Source organism: Falco rusticolus, chromosome 6, assembly GCF_015220075.1.
Source record: "Falco rusticolus isolate bFalRus1 chromosome 6, bFalRus1.pri, whole genome shotgun sequence".
Lineage (NCBI taxonomy): Eukaryota > Metazoa > Chordata > Aves > Falconiformes > Falconidae > Falco > Falco rusticolus.
Window position 1 is genome coordinate 6,064,493 of NC_051192.1, and position 20,774 is coordinate 6,085,266.

General features: G+C 36.8%; 1 protein-coding gene across 1 annotated transcript; it reads right to left on the reverse strand.

Annotated features, from left to right (window-relative positions):
* Window positions 1-281: 281 nt before the first annotated feature.
* On the reverse strand, window positions 282-20,690 carry EXO1 (exonuclease 1). The gene is made up of 14 exons (XM_037392740.1): window positions 20,566-20,690; window positions 19,936-20,109; window positions 17,610-17,729; window positions 16,580-16,703; window positions 15,667-15,804; window positions 15,187-15,399; window positions 13,736-13,923; window positions 12,770-12,866; window positions 11,950-12,166; window positions 10,712-10,958; window positions 9,051-9,537; window positions 8,439-8,540; window positions 4,092-4,285; window positions 282-2,244 (listed from the first exon to the last, which is right to left on the reverse strand). Exons 2-14 carry the CDS (start codon window positions 20,094-20,096, stop codon window positions 2,106-2,108), a joined length of 2,427 nt encoding a protein of 808 aa, XP_037248637.1. The 5' UTR covers window positions 20,097-20,109; window positions 20,566-20,690; the 3' UTR covers window positions 282-2,105.
* Between the last annotated feature and the right edge of the window lie 84 nt (window positions 20,691-20,774).

Genomic DNA, 20,774 nt, shown 5'->3' on the forward strand with positions numbered 1-20,774 from the left:
AACGTGAAGTCAGAACCCAAGACCTCCAAAGCACAGACCAGAAGCTATGCAGAAGTATTTTAAAGAAATCTACTTTAAGACTATACAATGTAATATAACCAAGAAACACTTTGCATGGATAATTCCACTCTTACCACTGAAATAGCACTCCAGCAATTTACTACATGATCCATGTCTTTTAAGGCATCATCAACTACGTTTTTACTCTCCTGTTCATACAGAAGTATACAGCAAAAGCAGCAAGGCACTAATTTATAACAAAATAAGCGTCACTATGGAGGTATGTATAACACTTGCTTTATTTCCCGATTCTCTCTTCAAAGAAGCTAGAGTAAAGGAATGATAGTATTCTCAATAAATGAACTACAAGAACAGGTAACGTGGTATTTGCAGGCAACAGAATTAGAAGAGGCAGTACTGCTTTCACACATGTAGCTTGCATGTAAGATGTCCTATATCCCCTTAAAATTACCCGTCCTTGAAAATACAAACACCAATAGTTTGTTTCTTCTGGTGATCCACTAAAGCAAGAAACAAGTGGCTTTTTGACTGAACAGGCAGACAACAGGCAAGGATGAAATGTACAAAATAACCTTGCAACTCCCACAGTGATAAACAATGGAGGACAATAGTTATTTTTGTTTTCTCTTCAAAACTTCATTTGGTCCTTACTGTGTGTGTAGCAACACAAAAATTAATTCTAGGCAATCAATCTATGACTGGAAACAGAAATATTTATCCCTGGCCTTTGTCACATCATACCAGAGATGATAACTCTTACTGAAGATCAATGTTAAAACCCCTGCTTTTCAGTAAAAGCCTGTGCTAGAGTATCATTGCTTCAGTTCTTTATATCCCATTACTTCAACATTTGTGTTGAAGGCAAGGGGACTGCTCCCACAAATGTACACACAGCCTACTCTTGTAAGCAGCTTCTTTGTAATTTAACACAGCCAGTCACTGTAGTTTCTATTTAAGAGAAACAAGTCCATTGCAGTTAAAAAATCTGCCTCTCATAAGTCGATTTCCAACTTTAATTTTTTGCTTAAAGCTCAACGCTCTCAGGAATGGAAAGGATACATTTCACAGGTTAAGATATCCTTTTGTACCTTCATCTGCTGCAGAGATACTATCCTTTCCTAAAAAAGGGGAAAAAATTTAGACATATCTTGATTTTTTTATCATTTATTTTATTTTTATTTATATCATTTATCATATAGACATATGAGTCAATATAGACTCAAATCCTCATTTTAAAGGTAGAAATCTGAAATCCCATCACATTATTTCATAATTCAGTCATCCAAAGCAAGGACCCTAGTCTTTCCCTGTAGTTGACTGGCTGTTGAAGACTGAAGCTTGGTTTATTGTGAGGACAAAGTTATTTTGTAACTCTTAGCTCTGAGGACTGATACTTTGTGTCTATTACTGGATAAGACTACAAAGATGGAAAGAGCAGGCAAAACAGAGGAACGCATTGTGTTTTTTCAGAGAATCTGCAGACCAAATATTTGTGATATTCCTTTCTGCAGTCCCCAAGTTATTCCCACCAATAACATGACTGTATTAAACAGCTAATTGTTTAGAGAGCAGATCTTACCTTGTAGGGAAAAGAAATAGTTATCAGTGCTGGAAGTATAGTGAAGGATGTTATGAACACTGAATAGCAGTTTCACTCCTGTCTTGGAGCTAGATTAGGCCCAAAGAGAAAGAAGGACAAGGCAAAAAAAAAAATAATAAATCAACTATTAAAAATTAAGACACAAACCTGCTCTGCTGCTGTTGTGCAAAGGCAAAGCCATAGCTATTGTAGAAGTCTAGATTGCCTGTGACCTACATAAGGTGCCCAGGGGCAGCTGAAAAAGGTTTGGACAAAGGTTTGGCATGAGAACTTTGAATGAGAGAACACAGGTATCTAAAAGATTTTATTTCAGTCAGTATAGACCTGTACCTTTCTATTCAAGCTTTTATAAAAGATGATAAATCACTAGTCAGACTAAAATACATAGGTGGTTTTCAAAGCATCTTTTCTATATTGATGAAATATCCAGAAGGTAAGTTTTGACAACGATTAAAAATGCATCCCATTGTGCACAGCATGCAGTTCATTGGAATATAGCTCTCTGAACATGACTGTGTTCCAGATGATTAAAGATGTCTTCTGTTTCTGGAGTGAGCTGTATATTATCTTTGATTGGAGATAACGGATCTGACTTTTTACAAGAAGGAAGTTTTTCATACTCTCTGCACAAAAAAACAAAGACAAAACAAACCCCAAGAATGTTATGATATTATATGTTTCTAATCACAGGCCTGTAAGAACACAAGGGTTAAAACAAAGCAAGACATCTCACCTAACTATCCCCTCACCTATAAATAAACCCAAGATAAAAATCTGTAATGGAAGGGTTTAATTTCGATTTCACTACAACTGCACAACTTCGCTAAATTGGTTTCAACTGTTCCAGTTATCCTGTGACAGAATGATAGCTATTAGCTTCATATTTGAAAGACCATATGTACCCCCATTCCACTCTGGATTGTACGTGCTTCATTAAACATCGAAGTCTTCCGAGTAACTAGTTTCATATATATCCCCCAAGTCTTGACATTAGAACAGATTAGTGTCCCACATGATTTATTTGCCATCAGACAATGTAATTCTCGAGACAAGGCTAATTTAGAAACATCTTAATATCTGAAAAAACCATAAACAATACTCAGAGCTAAGCGAGTCCTGGTAGTGAGAAAAAAAACTTCTTGTGAAATAAATGAAGAATCCCTTAAAAGCTAATATTAAAAGTACTTCACTTACATAAATAATATATACAAAAATATATATCCCCAGTATATACACAGAAGTTACAGTCCAGCCAAAACTGGATGAATAAAATGTGGATGTTGGGAGCTAACTCTTGCAATAATTAGCAGAGAAAAGTAACAGAGTGCCATCTAGGCTCACTCTGTTCTTTCTGCCTGTATTCTGATAAAACAAAATACATGAATTTTCTCCCTGTGAACAACCCCGGTCAGACATTCCCAAATAGGGGTCAAGCAATACATACACAAGCACTTTCAATTCCTCTTTGAAACTGTCATTCTTAACCTGCATTGAGAGCATAATATAACTTGAGAAATGTTAATAGAGCAAGTAATATTTTTTAAATAGAAATCAGTTCTATATTTGTAATAACCTACTATAAGGCCCAAACTTACTAAAATTTATTCATCTGACTTAACACGTGCTTACCAGCCTCACATTTACTACTTAGTACAAAAAGAATATTTTTCTCCTACTCACATTTGGTTTCAGTTTTAAATAACTAGGTCTTATTTAAATAATAAATTTTAAGTTGAGGTTGCTACTTGGAGGCGGGAAAGCTTTGCCACCAGAAGTTTTTACCTGAGCCCATGGAAATAGTGTTAATTTAGAATATCTAGACTTTTGGGGGGTGTTTATTTTTTCGTTTAGGTTGTTTTTTTAATATCATTGTCCTTCAAGTTCAAACCTTGAAGATATTTGCAGAAATGTCAAGTTAGCCAAGTCATCTGCCCAAGGGAAAACAGCAGCATTTTATAATGCACAAAAATGTCTCTTGTAACCAGAGACTTCAGCAAACAGAAATATTCCATTAATTCGCCATCATCTTGAAAAGAGAACAGTTCTGACAGTCACCGCAAAATGTGAGAGGCACCAAATTAAGTAGGAACAACCTTGTATTCAGTTAAGTGTGGCAACTTTTATGCAGCTTTTGCATTTAGACCAAGAAATGCCTTTTGGTATTTGACGTCAAACGATGATAATTTTCATCTAAATTATGTTAAACTAAATGCACTACTTCAGTAAATGTATTTTAGCAGAGAGGTTTTCCTAGTTAGAAAGAAAAAAAGTAATTGGAAGAGCATATTTACCACAAATAGTACTTCATGGTTATATCAAGCCTAGAAAATTAAAAATTCTATGTAGAAAATATCCATCTTAAGCTGTTATCTTTATTGAATTGTGTGGAGACATGTACAATCTGCTTTGAAATTTGTTTCTTTGGGAAAAAGGTATACATGGTACCAAGCATGGTGTTAAAGCAACTCACCTTTTAAACTGGAAGTTCTTGCGGAGTTCGCTAATGGCATCTTGCAGTCCCAGCTTATTTTCAGCATCGCAGTGATTTCTCTTCTGCACAGGTGACAGCTTCCTGCTTAATCCGCTTACCTTAGCTGGTATCAATGGCTTGAGCTTTGTTACAATATGTGACCCTATACAACTGGATTTACGTAAGCCAGGAACCTGTGAGATTTTAATATTACAGTACAAATGGTTAAAACAACAACCTGTACATAACAGATATTATGCTGCAAAGCTTATAATAAAGAAATAAAGTGCTTTACGTTATGGTGAGATAATGCAATCTGAATTGCCACAACAAGGTATATTTAGATAGCTTCACTAATCTAAAAAGTAGCATCTGGAATATATTAGACATAATGCAGCTGTAAGGACTGGCAAACTGGTTTCCATAGGTATTTGTATTCTAAGAGAAGGCAAATACACATTTGTTTTGAATGCAGTTTTTAAAGTCATTGAATATTTATTTTCTCATCTGTTTATATGAGAGCACAACAAAAACTTTAATATCAACTTTCAGATTTTTAAGAGAAGCTACTCGGGTATCACTTTGTGATACTTAGATTTCACAAAAAATGGAGTCATAAGCAGAGCACAGATATCAGTATGTTTATTCCAAGGATCATCAGACCTCTAGCTGAACCAGTTTCAGTACCTGAAACTCAAACCTGCTGTTCTTGGCCAGAATCTCTCTCTCAAATGCAACCAGTCTTAAGTTTGACCACGTCAATTAAAAGAAAAATACATTACTTCATCATATAATTTATTCTAGCTCTTCACCACCCCTGTTATTAAAAAAAAATGTGTGCCTCATTTTGAATTCACTTATCAGTTTCAAGCACTGAATCTGTTGGGTTTTTTTCATATTTACAAGTACATAAAACTCAAATTGACATGACCAAATTAATATAATTAGGTCAGTCAGTGTGACTTCTATACGTCACATTCTCATCCCTAACCACAGTCATTTGTATTTCTGTCATTTTTCTGGGGTCAATATCACGCTAACTGGCTGCCAGCTGTTCAGACTGCTATCACACTTCCTAATATGGATACAATGTTGTTAATTTTTACCTTCTCCAACTTCATGCACAGAAAGTAGTAAGTTTATCCTAACAGAAGAAAAACACTGAAGCCCAGTCTGCAAGATTTTTTCCTGCAAGTAGCCTAACACATTTCATAAACCAGAAGTTGTACCTATTGCTATTTAATCACTACAATTCTATTTTTCTATTTAATTCTGTACTACTTAATCAGTACAATTCCTGTTTGTACTATACGTGCATAATCGTAGCACAATAATACATGAAATGCACTTTTAAACAAAATTAAAACTTTCTTTGCCAAGTAAGTTCACTAGTGGCAAAAAGCCACAAATGCCCTATTCATATTTTCCATTACTTTTTTTTCTCTATTACATACACTTATCGCTTTCCCCAGTTTTGTGGGAAGCAGCAGTTCAGAAGCACTAGAATGTTTTACTATTTGAGCCATTCTGTCACTTTGTTGTAGAACATGAACTACTCGCAATGACCAGCTTTTAAGTGATCACTCACTTCTAGCCTGCTATATTAGCTTTTGTCTGTTATGAGGACCAAAACATAATTATCAAAATACCTGCAGAAGAGATGGTGACTGTCTACAGTTGTAAGAAGCTCTTATTTTACAGTTGGCTACTTAAGATTAGTTTAGGACACCTAGGAAATATAAGTATTACTTACAACCTATTTAGATAATGTTAAAATGAAGCATTTTACTTTAAATGAATAATCTTCCCTGTTTTGCTGGATCATCTTTAGAAGATGGCACAGCTCTGCCTACCTCAGGTGCCTCACTTAACTAATGCAAATAGCTCTTCCTCATCGAAGTATTTGCTATTGATCACCCAAGACTTTTATCTTGGTATAAAAGATATTGGCAACCTGTTCTTCAAAAAGAACTCTTACCTCTGTTCTTTCCAAAACATGGCATTTTGTCATCTCCCTACCACACACACCACACACTTGTTATATAGTTTTTTATTGAAATGACATTGTTTCTACCCAAATAGACTAAGCAGGTCTCAGAATCACAAGTAAAACTTCGGGAAGAAAAGTTTCATCTTTTAGCCTACACTTTAAACAAGAATACTGGGAAGAATAAAAATAAAATCCTGGAACTCCCTGCTTTGTAGTGTTTTGCTGTTTATTTATTGCTTCAGCCATTTTGCAACATATGTGAAGTCACCCATAACCTATATTTCTTTGTGGTACTGAATTACAGAGTTATAACTTAACTAATCCCAAAGTAGGCAAAGCTGCACGTTGAACGCCCACTAAGAAACTTTAAAACCAGAGCAGATTGCTCGTTTATTTTGTCAAAATTAGCCTCTTTGCTGGGCTCATAGCAATTATGGAAAATAATTAGCAGTGAAAACCACAGCTAGCATCCTATCACAGGAAAAACTACAAGGTCCCTGAGGGCTCATTATAGGCCTCTGTTAGAGAAAAACTTCTATTCACTTTGATATTAGAATTGACTAACTAAGCACTTCGTATTTTGGATTAGAACTATTGTAAGAGTTGCAGCTTCCCCACATTGCCTCCCCCAATTATTAAATTTCTGTGCAGATCAGCTATGTTATTCAGCTTACCAAAATCAGAATAACTAGTGTTTGAAGTGATTGACTGCTTCTTTCCTAGATCTGGAACTCATTCTCTTCAGTATCTTTTACTGTATGTAACACCAGTAAAGATTTCTCTTGTTTTGCACTTGCAATAAGCAATCCTAAGGGAAAATTTAGCCAAAAGTGGTACTCTCTCTCTTTCCACCTCCTCCCTCTTCAATTCTGGCTACTTGTTCCAACAGTCTCATTGGTGCTACAACTCATGTGAGCCTGAGAATCTGTGTGGGCTTGAATTCCAATATGATCCTTTCGGTTATTGTTGACCTGGCTGAAAACTAACGTGACAGTTTTCCGGTCCAACTCATTGTAAGTATTACTACCAGCACATAAAGGAAGTAGGGGGAATGCAGGGCCAAGAAAATAAGTGACAGAAGCTCTCCTACTAGCCATTTGCTAGTAACTAACCCTACTGTTCTTACAGATTTTTCAGCAGATTCTTATTGTCTGAAGAACTCCAAGCATCCTGAAAATTCATTTTTATACAATGCTTATATTGTCTCAGTACTTCCATTCTGTGTATCCCCAATATTTAATCTATTAATTCTCCCAATATACCTTTAGGGTGAGCAAAACAGTAAGTAAAACATATTAACTACATTCTTAAAAACAAAGTAATAAAATTCTCAAACCCAGGCTGATTTCGTTTTATTGCTCAGTTTTGCTCAGGAGAAGCAGGCAAAATGCTGATCTAATGAAAAAGCATCAGTTTTTATATTTGAGTCTTCTGAAATAAAAATGTTTGAATTCCAGCTTAAAACATCAGTTACTAACAATAACCACAAGATGCCACTATTACACAAAACACACGCCATTCTTGAACAGAGACGATTTTTACTGTGACTGCGAGAAAGAAGTTAGTAGGGGTGTACAAGAAAGGATGAAAGCATCTTCCTTTGACTCACTCATCTTTTGGCTAATTCTAGTGATAACACCTAAGGAGTTAGAACACTTTTAGCTGTTAAGATCTTAGAAGTTTTGTAAGCTAGGCCAACAGGCAAAGCTCTTAGAAATGTCAAAGACAAGGGACATAAGTCTAATCTTAGATGTCTAAGCAGCCACATACATCTATATACAGGTGCCCAGCCAACAGGAAAAGTAACTGAAATGCAGGCCCTGAAGGAAAACTGACTGTCCCTCCATACTGATTCATTAGTGTCTAAAAAAGCTTTTAACTAAAACAATTAAACAAGAACAGTTGACTAAAACCTTTCCAGATTTTGAAATCTGAACATGCTTTTTCTAGCCAAAGTGGAAGGAGACTGCTAAACTAGCAGATTTATTGACAAGCAATGAAATGATGTTGTATCTTGTGACTGTATCTCAATTATGAACATGACTACAATTCACGTCATAAACCCTGTATATTTAGCATGCCTGAAGAAAATCAGTTTTTTGCCATAGTGGGGCTTCCGATTTTATACTGAAGTGTTTAAAATGCCCAAATAAGTTGTAGCTGTGATATCACTTATAAGTGGCATGGTAATAGTTAATCTCAGCTCTGGTATAGATGACCAAGAATAAAGTTTTCTCTTGCCAGCATGTGCATTGCTCAAGACTCTCTCATTAAGAGTTCCAGAATGAACTAACAGAAAGCAAAAACTGATTTTCAGAGTTTAATAAAGCTTATAGTAAACTTAAAAGAATTCTTACCTTCGTCTTTATGACTGTATTTTTTCTGTCAGTTTGAACAGCAGAAAATACTGGAGACCGAGCACATTGATCATCAGCCAGTTTTAAACTGGAGTCAGATACCTTCATCAAGAGAAAATTCATTTGGTTTAAAACAGTTTGGGTTTCCCCTCCCCATGCATATTTTTATATCTACACATATATTCTTTATAAGGTATAAAGTTTTCAACAGTTCTAGGAACTTACACAAAAACCTGGGCTTATTTTCAGCAGGCAACACTAATGGTGCCACACGCATGCTTTCTGAAAGGACCTCTTCAGGGACTAACAAAAGCCGAGAACACCAACCAGTTTTGGGGTTTTGGTGCTTTTTTGTTTGGTTGATTTTGGTTTTTTATGACTCCCTGTAGTGATAGCAGTGAAAAGACTGAAGACAAACAAAACCCAGAGAACAGATTTGATTTACGCGAGTTAGCCATTCCATTCTACACAACTATGTTAAGCACTGACAAGTTTTGTTAGCACAACCTACATAATCTGTAGGGTATCACTTTGAAGAAAAGACTTCGCTGCCTGATTTCTTTTATAATTTAAAGTGAAAGCAAATGCTGAAACAGTGCCTAGTTTTCTTACTTCTCTATCTGAACTGTTGTTCAGTTGGACTTGCAGTGTTTCTGAAGACTCCAAACTGCATTCTGACGGCTCCCGAGACCTTTGAGACTCTGATGACTGTTCCAGTTCTGTTAAGGTGGAGGATTCTTCCTCTAATTTGCCACACACTGCCTCACTCTCCACTTGTACCCCATTACTCTGATCTTCCTGGGATACCACACAGTTGCTTCTCTGTTGGTGAAACTGCTGTGAACATACAGTATGAGATGGACCAGGATTTTCTGAATTATTTACAGGGCTGCTCAACCACTGAAAGCAGTTTTTCTGCATTTCTCCAGGAGGTGTAAAGACAGTCCTTGTTGATTTTTCAGTTTCTGAAAACTGAGAAACATCATCTGCTACATGTTTTACTTCCTGTTCCTGGCAATCCTGTTCAACATCTCGAATTACATCACGATCATCCTTCTCTGCTCTAACATCAAAGATAATTGCATCATTGAAGAAAAACCTAAAAAAAAAAAAGGTAAAGGCAAAGGAGAAGAAAGTTACTGCAATTAAGTATATAAACTTGAAAAAACAATAGTTGTCTCTGCCCATCAACTTTTTTTTGTTTTTAAGTGCACTTAGACACAAATTATTTTAACAATGGGCAAAGTCCTAGTCCCTCAGAGAGGCATTTAACTGGTAACAAAAAAAAAAAAAAAAGAAAAAAGCATCTGTAAACATGTCATTCATTGACTGAAAAAATAACAAGGTTCTTCATCTGAGGAGAAACACCTAGGAATCTTATGAAATTTAAAAATATTCATGAATTATCACAAAGCTAAATAGTAGTTAAGCACCTCTTTTCAAGGAAGCTAGAACCCATCTAGTTCTTCCATGCTATAGCAGCAACTCCTAAGAGTAAGTGCAAGTCAGAGTGTTTTAAGAAACTGAGCATAACCTACCATCACTGAAAAACTCTTAATTTTTGATGCAACATAACAACTTTCAGCTCAGGAAGGCGTGCCTTAATGCTAAAGAACATCAGTTTGAAGACTGTTCTGTAAAATTATACTGCTCTAAAACATTCAAATTATTTTAGATAAAAATTACAAAGTAAGAGCCATAATTGTGATAACATTTTGTAAAACAAAATTCAAGTAGCTGTGGCCAAATGCCACCAAAAAGCCTACATAGCCAACAAAACACAGCCAAAAAAAACCCTAACAGACCTGAAGTCCCTCTTCTCAAAGTGCTGGTGCAGAGATAAGGAGCATCAGCTGAATAGGAGGGGATAAGAATAGATAGCTGTTGTACAGTATGCAACACATTCACTAACTGCTTACATACTTGGCACAAAGCAGCTACTTTTTTTTTTTTTTTTAAGAATTATCATATGGTCTTTACCTGGAAAGGAAATATGGCTAATTCCCAATTAATTTTAATACCCAGAAGCTAGACTGTATTGAATAGTCCTACAGTCTTCATTTCTGCAGTAAAAAATTTTACATTATTTAATCTATGTCACACATAGATATCATGCCTAGCACAAAGGGGTCTCCATCTCAGCTCAGGTGTATTAATACAGTTGCATAAAACAAGTCTGACATAACCTGAATACTAAAAATGAGAAAAATGCTATGTCAGCAACCAGGGCAGTGAATAGTTATTTTGCTACTTAGTATGTGACACAAGCATACCTGCTTCTTGTTCCTGGAACAACTACAGCATCCTTCTCCTTGTTTTTCCTTTGTAGAAAGGAAGCAAATTTATTTCTAACTCTGGGCAGGGAGTCAGAGCTTTGAGTGACAGAATCCCCTGAAGAATCAAGGCTTTGTATTGCTGAGACACTCTTCTGGGCTTGACTGTCATGATCACTTTCCTTCTTGACTTTTTTTGCTGTTGAAAATGAGTATTGGCTCAACAGATCTCCATCCGTGATTTCTTCTAAATATAAAGACAGTTTAAGCATCACTGTAGAAGCATGTTCTAGAATTAACCAGTTATGAGACTATTGAGCATTACATATTTATGCTCACAAACTTAATCTTAGTAAGGTCTGGTAGGAGCATTCTTGACATTACAGTTCAGAAGCCTTTAACAAAGTTGTTTTCTAGTACATAGCCTTAAAAGAAACTTTCTGTGAAAAGATAGATGGAGTGAAGGCAGAATAGCTGAAATGAAACGCGATGATTGTTTGGGTCTGTGTTTTGTCTTGTTTGGTTTTTTTTAAACCATTTGAAAGCAAAACTAGATTTGATTTAAAGGCAGGTTTCTAAACTAACTACAAATTTTGATGAAGCAGGGAGCAGGAAGACATCAGTAGTAACAGAGGCAAAAAAAGAGCCTTAGTAGCATAATCAGAAAAGGAAGTAAAAGAGCATAGTACCCTGTCTATTACAAGCCCACGGTTTATTTCAACACATGTAACTTAATGGTGTAGAAGACAAGATAGCATAGATTTACTACAAAAAGTGAGAAAGTTGGAGTAAAGAATACCTATACAGGGCAGGGGATACAGGCAGCACTGTGTTAGAAGATTACAGAATACATTCTTAAATCTTCTGTTTAGCCAAATACTGGCTCTAAGAAAAACAGGCTATTTTCATTTCTTCACAAGCCATTATAAGATGGAAATGAAAACCACATATATCTAAAAATATACCAGATGGTATTAAATATGTCAACTTAAAATGGAAAACAACAAAGTTTTCTAGAAATTAAAGACAGTTAAAATAACTCCTGCTGAAAGTTTACTGCCATCTTTAATCATTATGTATGTTTTAATATTATGGCTTGTTAGGCTTGTAACTTTTTGAAACAGAATACAATCAGAGTCAGGCCTCTGAAATCTCATGCCATCAAGTCCAAGACAAAAATAATTTCTTTCCCCGCGGCCTTCTATGTTATTTATATACTTATTTTAATAAAAACATACCACTCCTCAGCCTTTTTGCCAAGAGCTCTTTGCCTGGAAGTTTTAGCCCTTTCACACTAATTATCTTCTCCATGCCTTTGGTTGTTGGTTTCTCTAGCAAATGTATTTTATGAGGAACGGTATCTGCATTACAGCCAAACTTGTAGTCTCTGCTCCAAATGCTATTTACATGATTAGCACATCTGTCATTCCAGCCACTACTTCTCTGCTGCACAGACTAAAAAAAAAAATTATTAAAAAACAAGGCATAGGTTTGTAGTTTTGTTTTCTATATATCATTTCCTGATTTAGCATATAAGGACATTTTGACATTTGCACAACTAGTGACATACTCTACACAAACATTTTATTTGGTATTCCCACATTTTTCATGCTTTTTATACAAATTATTTTCTTTTTGCACTGCCATGACATCCCCATATGGTGCAAGTGACTAACAACTCATCTCAAACAAAATTCAAAGTTTTAATTTTATATCTACTCTGAAAACTTCATTTGGGAAAATACTTTCTTCAGAGTTACATACTTGGAAGAATCCAAGTCTCTGAGAATTTTATTTTTAAATCAGTTACTTCTGTCAATAGTATTAAGGACTTATCAAAAAAGTCTGAAAGTAAAACAGACAAAGTCAGATGTCATGAAAGTAAGATTTTACCTGTACAAGGAATGAGAAATATGTGCATAGGAACATATAGTTTCTATTATAGCAGTGTATCTTTCACTGCCAAGTCAGTTGTGGATAACATTCAATCATGTTTCTCCATGAACGTGCAGACCCACATCAAAACCTTAATACATAACTTCAGAACAAAGCCGTTACCTGTGCAGTGTCAGGGTTATAATTATCAATTTGTTCCATTGTATCAATATCAATGTTGCCAACGGCAATCTGAAAAGCAGTATCATCACCAAAATGTCTGTTTCCATCATATTAAAGGAAAATATCTGAATATTGCATTAAATCTCAAGCACTGTAGCATGAAAGTTAGACTAGCTGTTTCCCATTTTGCTAAAAAGCATTGTTAGAATATCAACTAAAAGCATTAATACTACTACTCACGGCTCAATCTGATTCAACAGCAATTGTAATAGATCTGCAGTGCTTGGCAAATAACAAAAATCAAAAGGAAAACTGTCAATCAGCAGCAGGAAAGTTACCATCTTTCTCCTTCCTAATTTCAGAAATGCCAGAGATTAGGTGGCTTGAGGAACATACAAATCTAGTAACTACTTCAGCAGTCCCCCTTCTCTTCATTTTCCTGATCTTCCGTGCTGAGTTTATGCTGCATGAGTGCAACAAAATGCTACTTCATATATTCTATAGGAAGACACATCCAGTAAAACAGGATGTGCTTAGATTAGGGAGTGAGTAAAACACAGATTGCAAGAATTAAAATAGCAGAGATAACACACTTAACACAGGCAGAAACTAAAAGACTGTCATAAAGTGATTAAAAAAGGTTAAATGTAGCCTGTATTTAATGAGTTGTTTTCTATAAAAAACTCAAAACAAAAACACCAAAGAGCAGCAGTAACTTCTGCTTAAAACACTGTATCAATGATAGGTCACTCTGTTACCCCCTGCAGTTTTTAAAATTAAAATCAGAGCAAAAGAAAAGAAGTAAACCCCCAACTTCCTAAGATTGCAACAAAGCCAGGCTGTAGTCAACTGCTGACATACAATGAAAAAAACCCGTAAAGTACACCACAGACACAATGAAAAGTATAAGACACCACATCTGCTCATCCTTCTTTCCTCACTCTGCTGTTTCAACACAAAGGATACCGTCCTGCATAAATTAGCGTTTCTGGATCAATATCATCCCCATATGGATTCAGAGGAACTAATTTTCTGTTGACAGGATCAAAAACTAACTGATAAAGGAACGTATTATTGGCTCGCATAAAACCCTGTATGTATTCTTCTGGTACTGTTATATTCATCTTCAAGTATTGCCCCATTTTCTTAATAACCTGTAAAAAAAAAAATGCTGGTCGGTTTCATTTAAACACATTACACAAAAGGTTAAATACATTTCAAAATGTCTTGACTTGTAATTAAATGAAGTATGTATCCTGTTACAAAAGGCAGATTCAACTTCAACAGGGAAAGGAAAGAGGAAAAAGTGTTGTACATTATTTTCCCACTCTCAAGTTACTTGCAATCACATGAATAACAGCATTTAACTCTCTTGTCCAATAAATAAATAGAAAATTGCAGTGACAAATTACATGACAAATTAAGTGAAAAGCTTTTTAAATTATTAAATACTAGCATTTTGCTCAAAAAGAGATATTTTTAAAAGTAAATCATGATTTGTATGGAAAAAGTTCAAAATTCTCCTTTTACTTCCAACAAAAGGCAGCCAAACTAGTGCTTCAATGCCTGCTTTACACAATACAAAATATTTTAAACTCAAAACTGTAGTTCTTTGAGTACAGCCTGTGAGAGAAAAAAAAAAGGCTAAAGCATAAAAGTAACTTAAAGAAGATACAGTAAGTTAGAGTGCATATTTAAACACTTTTCTGGATTAGATTTACATGCCTCCAGGACAGCTATGTAAGATATTTTTCTTAATAGCTCTTAAAAATCTCTCTTCCTCCTTACTATCTACACAGAAGTTATTCCTACTCTCTTAGTCTCTGTATTTCCTAATACTAGATTTGTTTTCATTTCATACATTGGATAGGAAAAAAACCCCCAACACCAAGCTTACCTTATTTCTTTTTTTTGCACCATATGAAACTTTTCTTCCATAATGTTTTTACTATATAAATATCTGTATCCATATGTAATTAAATGAAAATGGGAATCAAATAATATTCCCAATCCCTGCCCATTCCACACACAGATAAAAGCACCCTTATGCTAAAGTAACAGTTCAATTAACAGTTCTAATAATGATCTGCAAAAACAGAAGAAAGAACAGGTAATAAGGGGGGGTGGAAATATTCAGAACATTACAAAAATTTAATTATCTCCTCAAATAGAATATGCCCTTGAAGGATAAGAACAATTAAGTTAACTTTGGCGTATTTCATTAAATATATAATAGATTCATCACTTTAGTAAGTTTAGCTCAGCATCCTTCGAAAGCACAGGTAAAAAAAAATACTTCTTTTCGCATTCTCCTCAAAATGGAGAAAGTCAAGAACCCCTCTTATTTTGAATTCAGTGTTCATTTCCTGTGTACTGCTATAGGTTCCCAGAACAACACAAAGCAAAACCAACTTCACCTTTGTAATATCTGGATTGTTGGCTAATTTTAGTAACTTGCATGCTTTGCCTAACCCAATTCCATGAATTGATGGGAGGTAGTCACAACCAGAAAGAATACACATGTAGCGGAATTTCTCTTCTGTAAATACGTTTCCAAGCTGCTTGCAATTTCCTAGTCGAGCTTGATCGATTTCTAGTCCATTTCCAAACTTGTCAATTTTCAGAAACACCTGAAATTAAGAGGAATTGAAAACAATATATATATATTCACTCATATAAACTATATATAAATATATAATATATATTTATATTCACTCATATAAACTAGCTTGTGGCACTTGGTAGAGACAGCAGAGGCTAAGTGCTATTCTCATCTCTTCCATTTCCCCAATTTACTGTAGAATAGTAAATCCATATATCAAACATATTTGGCGACTTCAAACTCTGCTTTTAAGATATCAGTGAGAGGTAAAGGCTATTAGTATTCTCTTCCATACCTTTTTACACCCAAAAGCTAGAAGATCAGAGTCTTCTGTAATTATGGCTTGAACCATGCCACTCTTATTAAGATAAGCCAACTGAGCATCAGCTTCATACGGAGCAACAATACAATCAACTCCCCGGGCTCGAGCAGCCTATATATAAACAAGAAGCGTACAAGTACTTTGCATCAATTTTCAGTAATTACCTTAAGATATCTGAAAGCATAAGAACATCTACCTTAAACTAAAACCGCAATCTTTTTAAACAACACACGCATCACCCTCAAAGCCTGGTATTTAGTATTCAAAACTGAAATTTCGAGTAGCTTAAACCTACAACGACAAGTTTACAAATCCAACCTTTCCTGTGTGGCCTGTAATACTATGCTTACTGGCACCTGACCACAGGCACCAGCTTCAAACTCATGCAAGTTATATTCTGGACCAAGGAAAACAGCACTGAAACAAATGTAATAGTATTTTGATAAAGATCCTATGGTTGCAGTGGAAGGATGGCAAAAATCTACTGAAAAGGTTTTTAAGCAGCCAAAATTTTTTCTGTTGTCTATTCTCAGGAACTAACTGGGAGGGAAAAAATAAAAAGAATATTTGTGTTTAGTCTTTGTGCAGAAAAAAGAGAACAGTTGGTATTATCAAAGTCAGTTCATAGCAGTAGGAAGAGATGTATTTCTATTGACATATCATCATTGTTTATGCAACTGGACATAATAAACTTGAGTGAAGTTAAAGTTTGTTAATTGCGCCTAACAATCCAATGTACGCAGGGCAATTAAAGGCTAAGGGGGAAATATTTTTCTTGCTTACATAGAAGAGGTAGTGAGGGAACCATATGAAGCAGGAGTAAGACATGCTACCTACTGCACAGATTTTTTACAAACTGTTGCTATCAACAGCACTGACAACTTACTTTAATAACTTCATGAGCCATAAAATGGGTAACATTTATACTGCGCCCAAAACACTCCCTAGCTTCCGACAGTCTCCCTTCCTGCAACAATTGTTTGCCCTTCAGAAGACTGGCTTGACGCTTCCTGAAAGAAAAATATCCACCAATCAGGTTATTTTTCACTTAAAAGAACAAGTAGCAGAAAGGGCTATGAAAGATAGGTAGAAAAAGGGGGGCGGGGGGGGGAGGGGGATGTTTTGCAGATAAACCCTTCCCAAATCTGTCCTACTACATCACTTTTTAAAACATAAGAATAACAAAGTCATTTTATTGACAAGGATGATTAGATTGGCATATTGAAATTTATATTGTTTTCTCAGAAAACAGCAACAACTCAGGAACTGAAATCAGCAGTGTAAAAGAGATGCACCCACTCTCAGGTGGCAGTAAAAAAGATTTAATAGAATTTGGGAGTATCTGACATAAGATACTTATTGGTTTAGAGGACAGATGGTATCATTTACTTCAAGTATTGGAAATTGTTTTCTCCACACTGAAGGAATCAGATGTCCCATGAGAATTTATAAATAAAAGCCACTAAAAAACCCCACCCGCTTCAGTGAGAAGTCCCATTATATAAGGACCCGACTCCTAGACTGAAAAGGTTTATCTGAGTATTTGTAGAGAAAGATGAAGAAGGTGGTGTTATTTTTAAATACAATTATATTGGGAAGAAATATTTTTGTCCCGAGATCACAAGAGTGGGTAAACTAAAAGACTTTAATACATTACAGGAACTAACGTTGAGGTTTACTTCCTTCCTTTATAAAAGTGCTTTCATTTATGAAATGCATTTCTATTTTTGGAATAAAACCTCTAAGAAGAGGTTTGTATGATTTTGAAATGTAAATTAAGTGAAATAGTACTACATTGCAGGAAAGTTTACCAGAGATTACTACTTAGCTGAAGTTCAAGGTTTTTCAATTTTGAAAATAAATTGTAGCATTAAAGATACTGTTTTGATTGCAAATCAATACATTTCAGTACTCACTCTCGTCGGGCCTTTTCCACTTCCTTCTTTGAAGGTAGGGTGCATCCATCAAACACCAAAATAGGTTTAATTCCAAATGAGAGGAGCATATCAACAAGTTTCATACAGAAAGCCACATAACTGCATCAACAGTAACAAAAGTAAGAAAAGAAAGATAAACTTTATTGTTAAGTAAAAGTCTACTGCATATTTTCTGTTTGCAGGAAAGGAGAGCTGTAAGTTTAGGGCTAACTATTGTTCAAGGAACTTCATAGGCCAAGTATTTCCCCAGGACCACAAACGAGTAAAAACACTTCCATGCTTTGTTTTTTGGCGGTTTTTTTTTTGTTTGTTTGGGGTTTTTTGGTTTGGTTTTTTTTTTAATTATAAACGCTCCATCTCCCAACTCAGAACTGGGCTGACTGCTTCCTACTCCTACACAAAATGAAATTAGAACTCAAGTACAATTCTGTTGGATCCTAATGTAGAAAATCAAACACTGCCAAAAACTTTGCAACTTAAAACATGGATCTTCTTTTTAGTTTCAGCAACTCAATTCACAATGGCCAGGGAAACAGGAGGCAAATGAGCACAGTACGTTGTCTTTCCCCAAAGCCTTGTGAAAGGCAGACTAAATTAACTTTTATAGAATGGGAGGAGTGATAGGATACTAAAACTTTGTGTAGCTATCCACTCTTCTCTCCAGATGGTGGGTACATGCTATGGAGATGGGCAAACCTCTTCCCATACTAAAAATACAGGCACAGTACTGAAAATATTCCGAAAGACAGGACAGTTGCTCAGATTTTACTAACAGTGAAGACGATGCATGGTCCAGGAGCCAATCCTCCACTGCCTTCCAAGCCTGACCCTTAGCAAAATATTTGTAGGGAATTCAAGACTTTGTGTATTCCATCAGACCTCTTATATCGTTACCTGTTTCTACAGATCCATATGAGATCATTTCAGCAGCAGCTCAGAACTAAAATCTAATAGCTGATGTAAACATCAAGTGCGTTACAATAACACTCAATGGGGGGAAAAAAAAATCAAATTTGTTTAAGGACGCTGCTTAAAACAGCAAGAGCAAGCTTTCCAGCAGGGAACAGGGAGGGGATGGAGAGTGGGACTTACAAGCCCTCAGAATCTAAGGATATGTGCACTGAAGCAATTGGCTTTAGAGCTACAAAACAAACTGAAAAATAACTATGATTTTTGAAAGACAGGATTGCACCTATATAATACCTCAGTTCAGATAAATTTTAAAGCGTGAAAGGACTCTCTACTATAGGTAAAGCTCTCGTCTAAGATCAGCAATAATACATTCATAGAAACAAGATCTGGTCATAAAATAGTCATGTAGTTAAATTCAAATATTTCCAAGTTTCCTATGACTATTAATGTATCTCCTGCCAGTCAATTTCTTTCTCAACTGAAGTGTATCCTAGTCTCAGGATTCTGAAGGATCTCTACTATCTTCAAAAGCAGGTAGCAGGGTTGGATGAAATGCTACCATTCTTCGTATCAACAGAAGCCGGAGTTAGAAGACTAATTCATTTGCAAACCACTAACTCTCCTCAAATCAAACATTTAATCAAAATTTCATAAGTGAAGTTTTATCTTGACTAATCAGTGCAGCTTTATTTCTGAAAAGATAAAGATTAATCTTCATCTAAGCCTATAGTCAAACTTAAGAAAAAAAAAAGTTCAACCCGGTATTTCAGATGGGTAAGAACTTCTGCAAGTCTAATCTAAGCTCCAAAGCTGAACTTGAAATATGACCAAAATTTCTGTTAATTTCCTTCCTTAGAAATATAACTAAGTGAAAAATCCATGTTATTTAAAAAGCTAGTCTTACAAAGAATAGTATGTTAAGAAAAAAAATTCTACACCTTATTCAGAGCACAACATATCTATTGGAATTCCTCGGTATCATTACAACTTTTGTCACAGCAGTATTTATAAAGTACCACTTCTTACAAGTAAGGGTCCTGAAAATAGTATTAAATGCGAAGCATGAGTAGCATCGATAGAATCTCATCAGATTATATCATAACTGAAAGCAAGAAATGCTGGAAAAAACCTAACTCACTTAACCGTTGGTGTTTTAATGGAAAATATTTTACAGTTTGTTCTTCCATGACATACTTCTAATGTTTATTTTGCACAGTTGGAAAGCTATTTACTGACAGCCAACATTTTCATTTCCATAAAAAATTCAACCGGGACTGAGAATTTGGAAGCAACAGTAAGAAGTACAACTCCTGTAACTAGTCTTTAGTTTAAGAGGCATCAAGCTATGAAATGTTGGGTTCATAAGAGGGCCGAGACCGAAAGAAGGACTTACAGATCTGTCGGCTCTCCTCGGGCCAGCTTTTCAGCACACGTATAGGCGCCCTTGTGCAGCCAGCAGTAGGTGTCCACCGCTACCGCCTGCCCTTTGTATTTCTTCACGTGAGCAGGCTCAGCAGCCTCCTTGATGAACTGGAGCAGGCCCTGGATCCCCATGGTGCGGCTTAAACTGCAGTGGGGAAAGCGAAAAGCGTGGGCACGGAAGAGGTGGAGGAGCCTCAGGTCAGGCTGCAGGCGGGGCGCTGGGCTGAAGCGGGGACATGGGGGGCGCCCCCACTTTCCGCCGGCCGTGACCGCGGGCCGCCTCTCCCCTGCTCCCCTCAGGGGCCCGCAGCGACCCCCCTCCCCCCCTCAGGGGCCCGCAGCGACGCCCCACCTCCCCACCCCCATTCCCATCCCCCGTTCCCCTCAGGGGCCCTCAGCGATGCCCCCCGCGCCACACCGCGACCTGTACCCGCCCGGGGGAGAAGGGGTCTCCGGCAGCTCTCCCAGCTCGGGGCCGCCTCCCACATGGCGCCGCCAGCCCCTCTCCCTCAACGCGGGCCATCGCCCGGAGAAGAGAGTGAGAGAGGCGGGCTGGGGGAACACGGTCACCAACAGCCGCAGCGCGCTGGGCAGCCCGTACCTCGCTGGGGGAGCGACGAGAGGCCCGGCCCGACTCGGCTCCGCTCGGCTCAACCGCGGCACGCGGCAGCCGCTCAGGGTTTTCAAGCAGCGCGCGCTCAGGGCACTGGCTCCGCCCCGGCGGGGGACTACAAGTCCCAGCATGCTCCGCGCGGGCGGGCAGGCAGCCCGCTAGGGCGCGAGCCCCGCCCCTGTGAGGCGGCTTGGCCC

Coding starts and splice junctions, on each gene's coding strand:
- EXO1 (XM_037392740.1), bottom strand. CDS start 20,096: ATGGGGATCCAGGGCCTGCTCCAGTTCATCAAGGAGGCTGCTGAGCCT. Junction 16,704..17,609: donor GTGGAAAAGGCCCGACGAGA/GTGAGTACTGAA, acceptor TTTTTCTTTCAG/GAAGCGTCAAGCCAGTCTTC. Junction 15,400..15,666: donor TAGCTTTTGGGTGTAAAAAG/GTATGGAAGAGA, acceptor TCTTAATTTCAG/GTGTTTCTGAAAATTGACAA.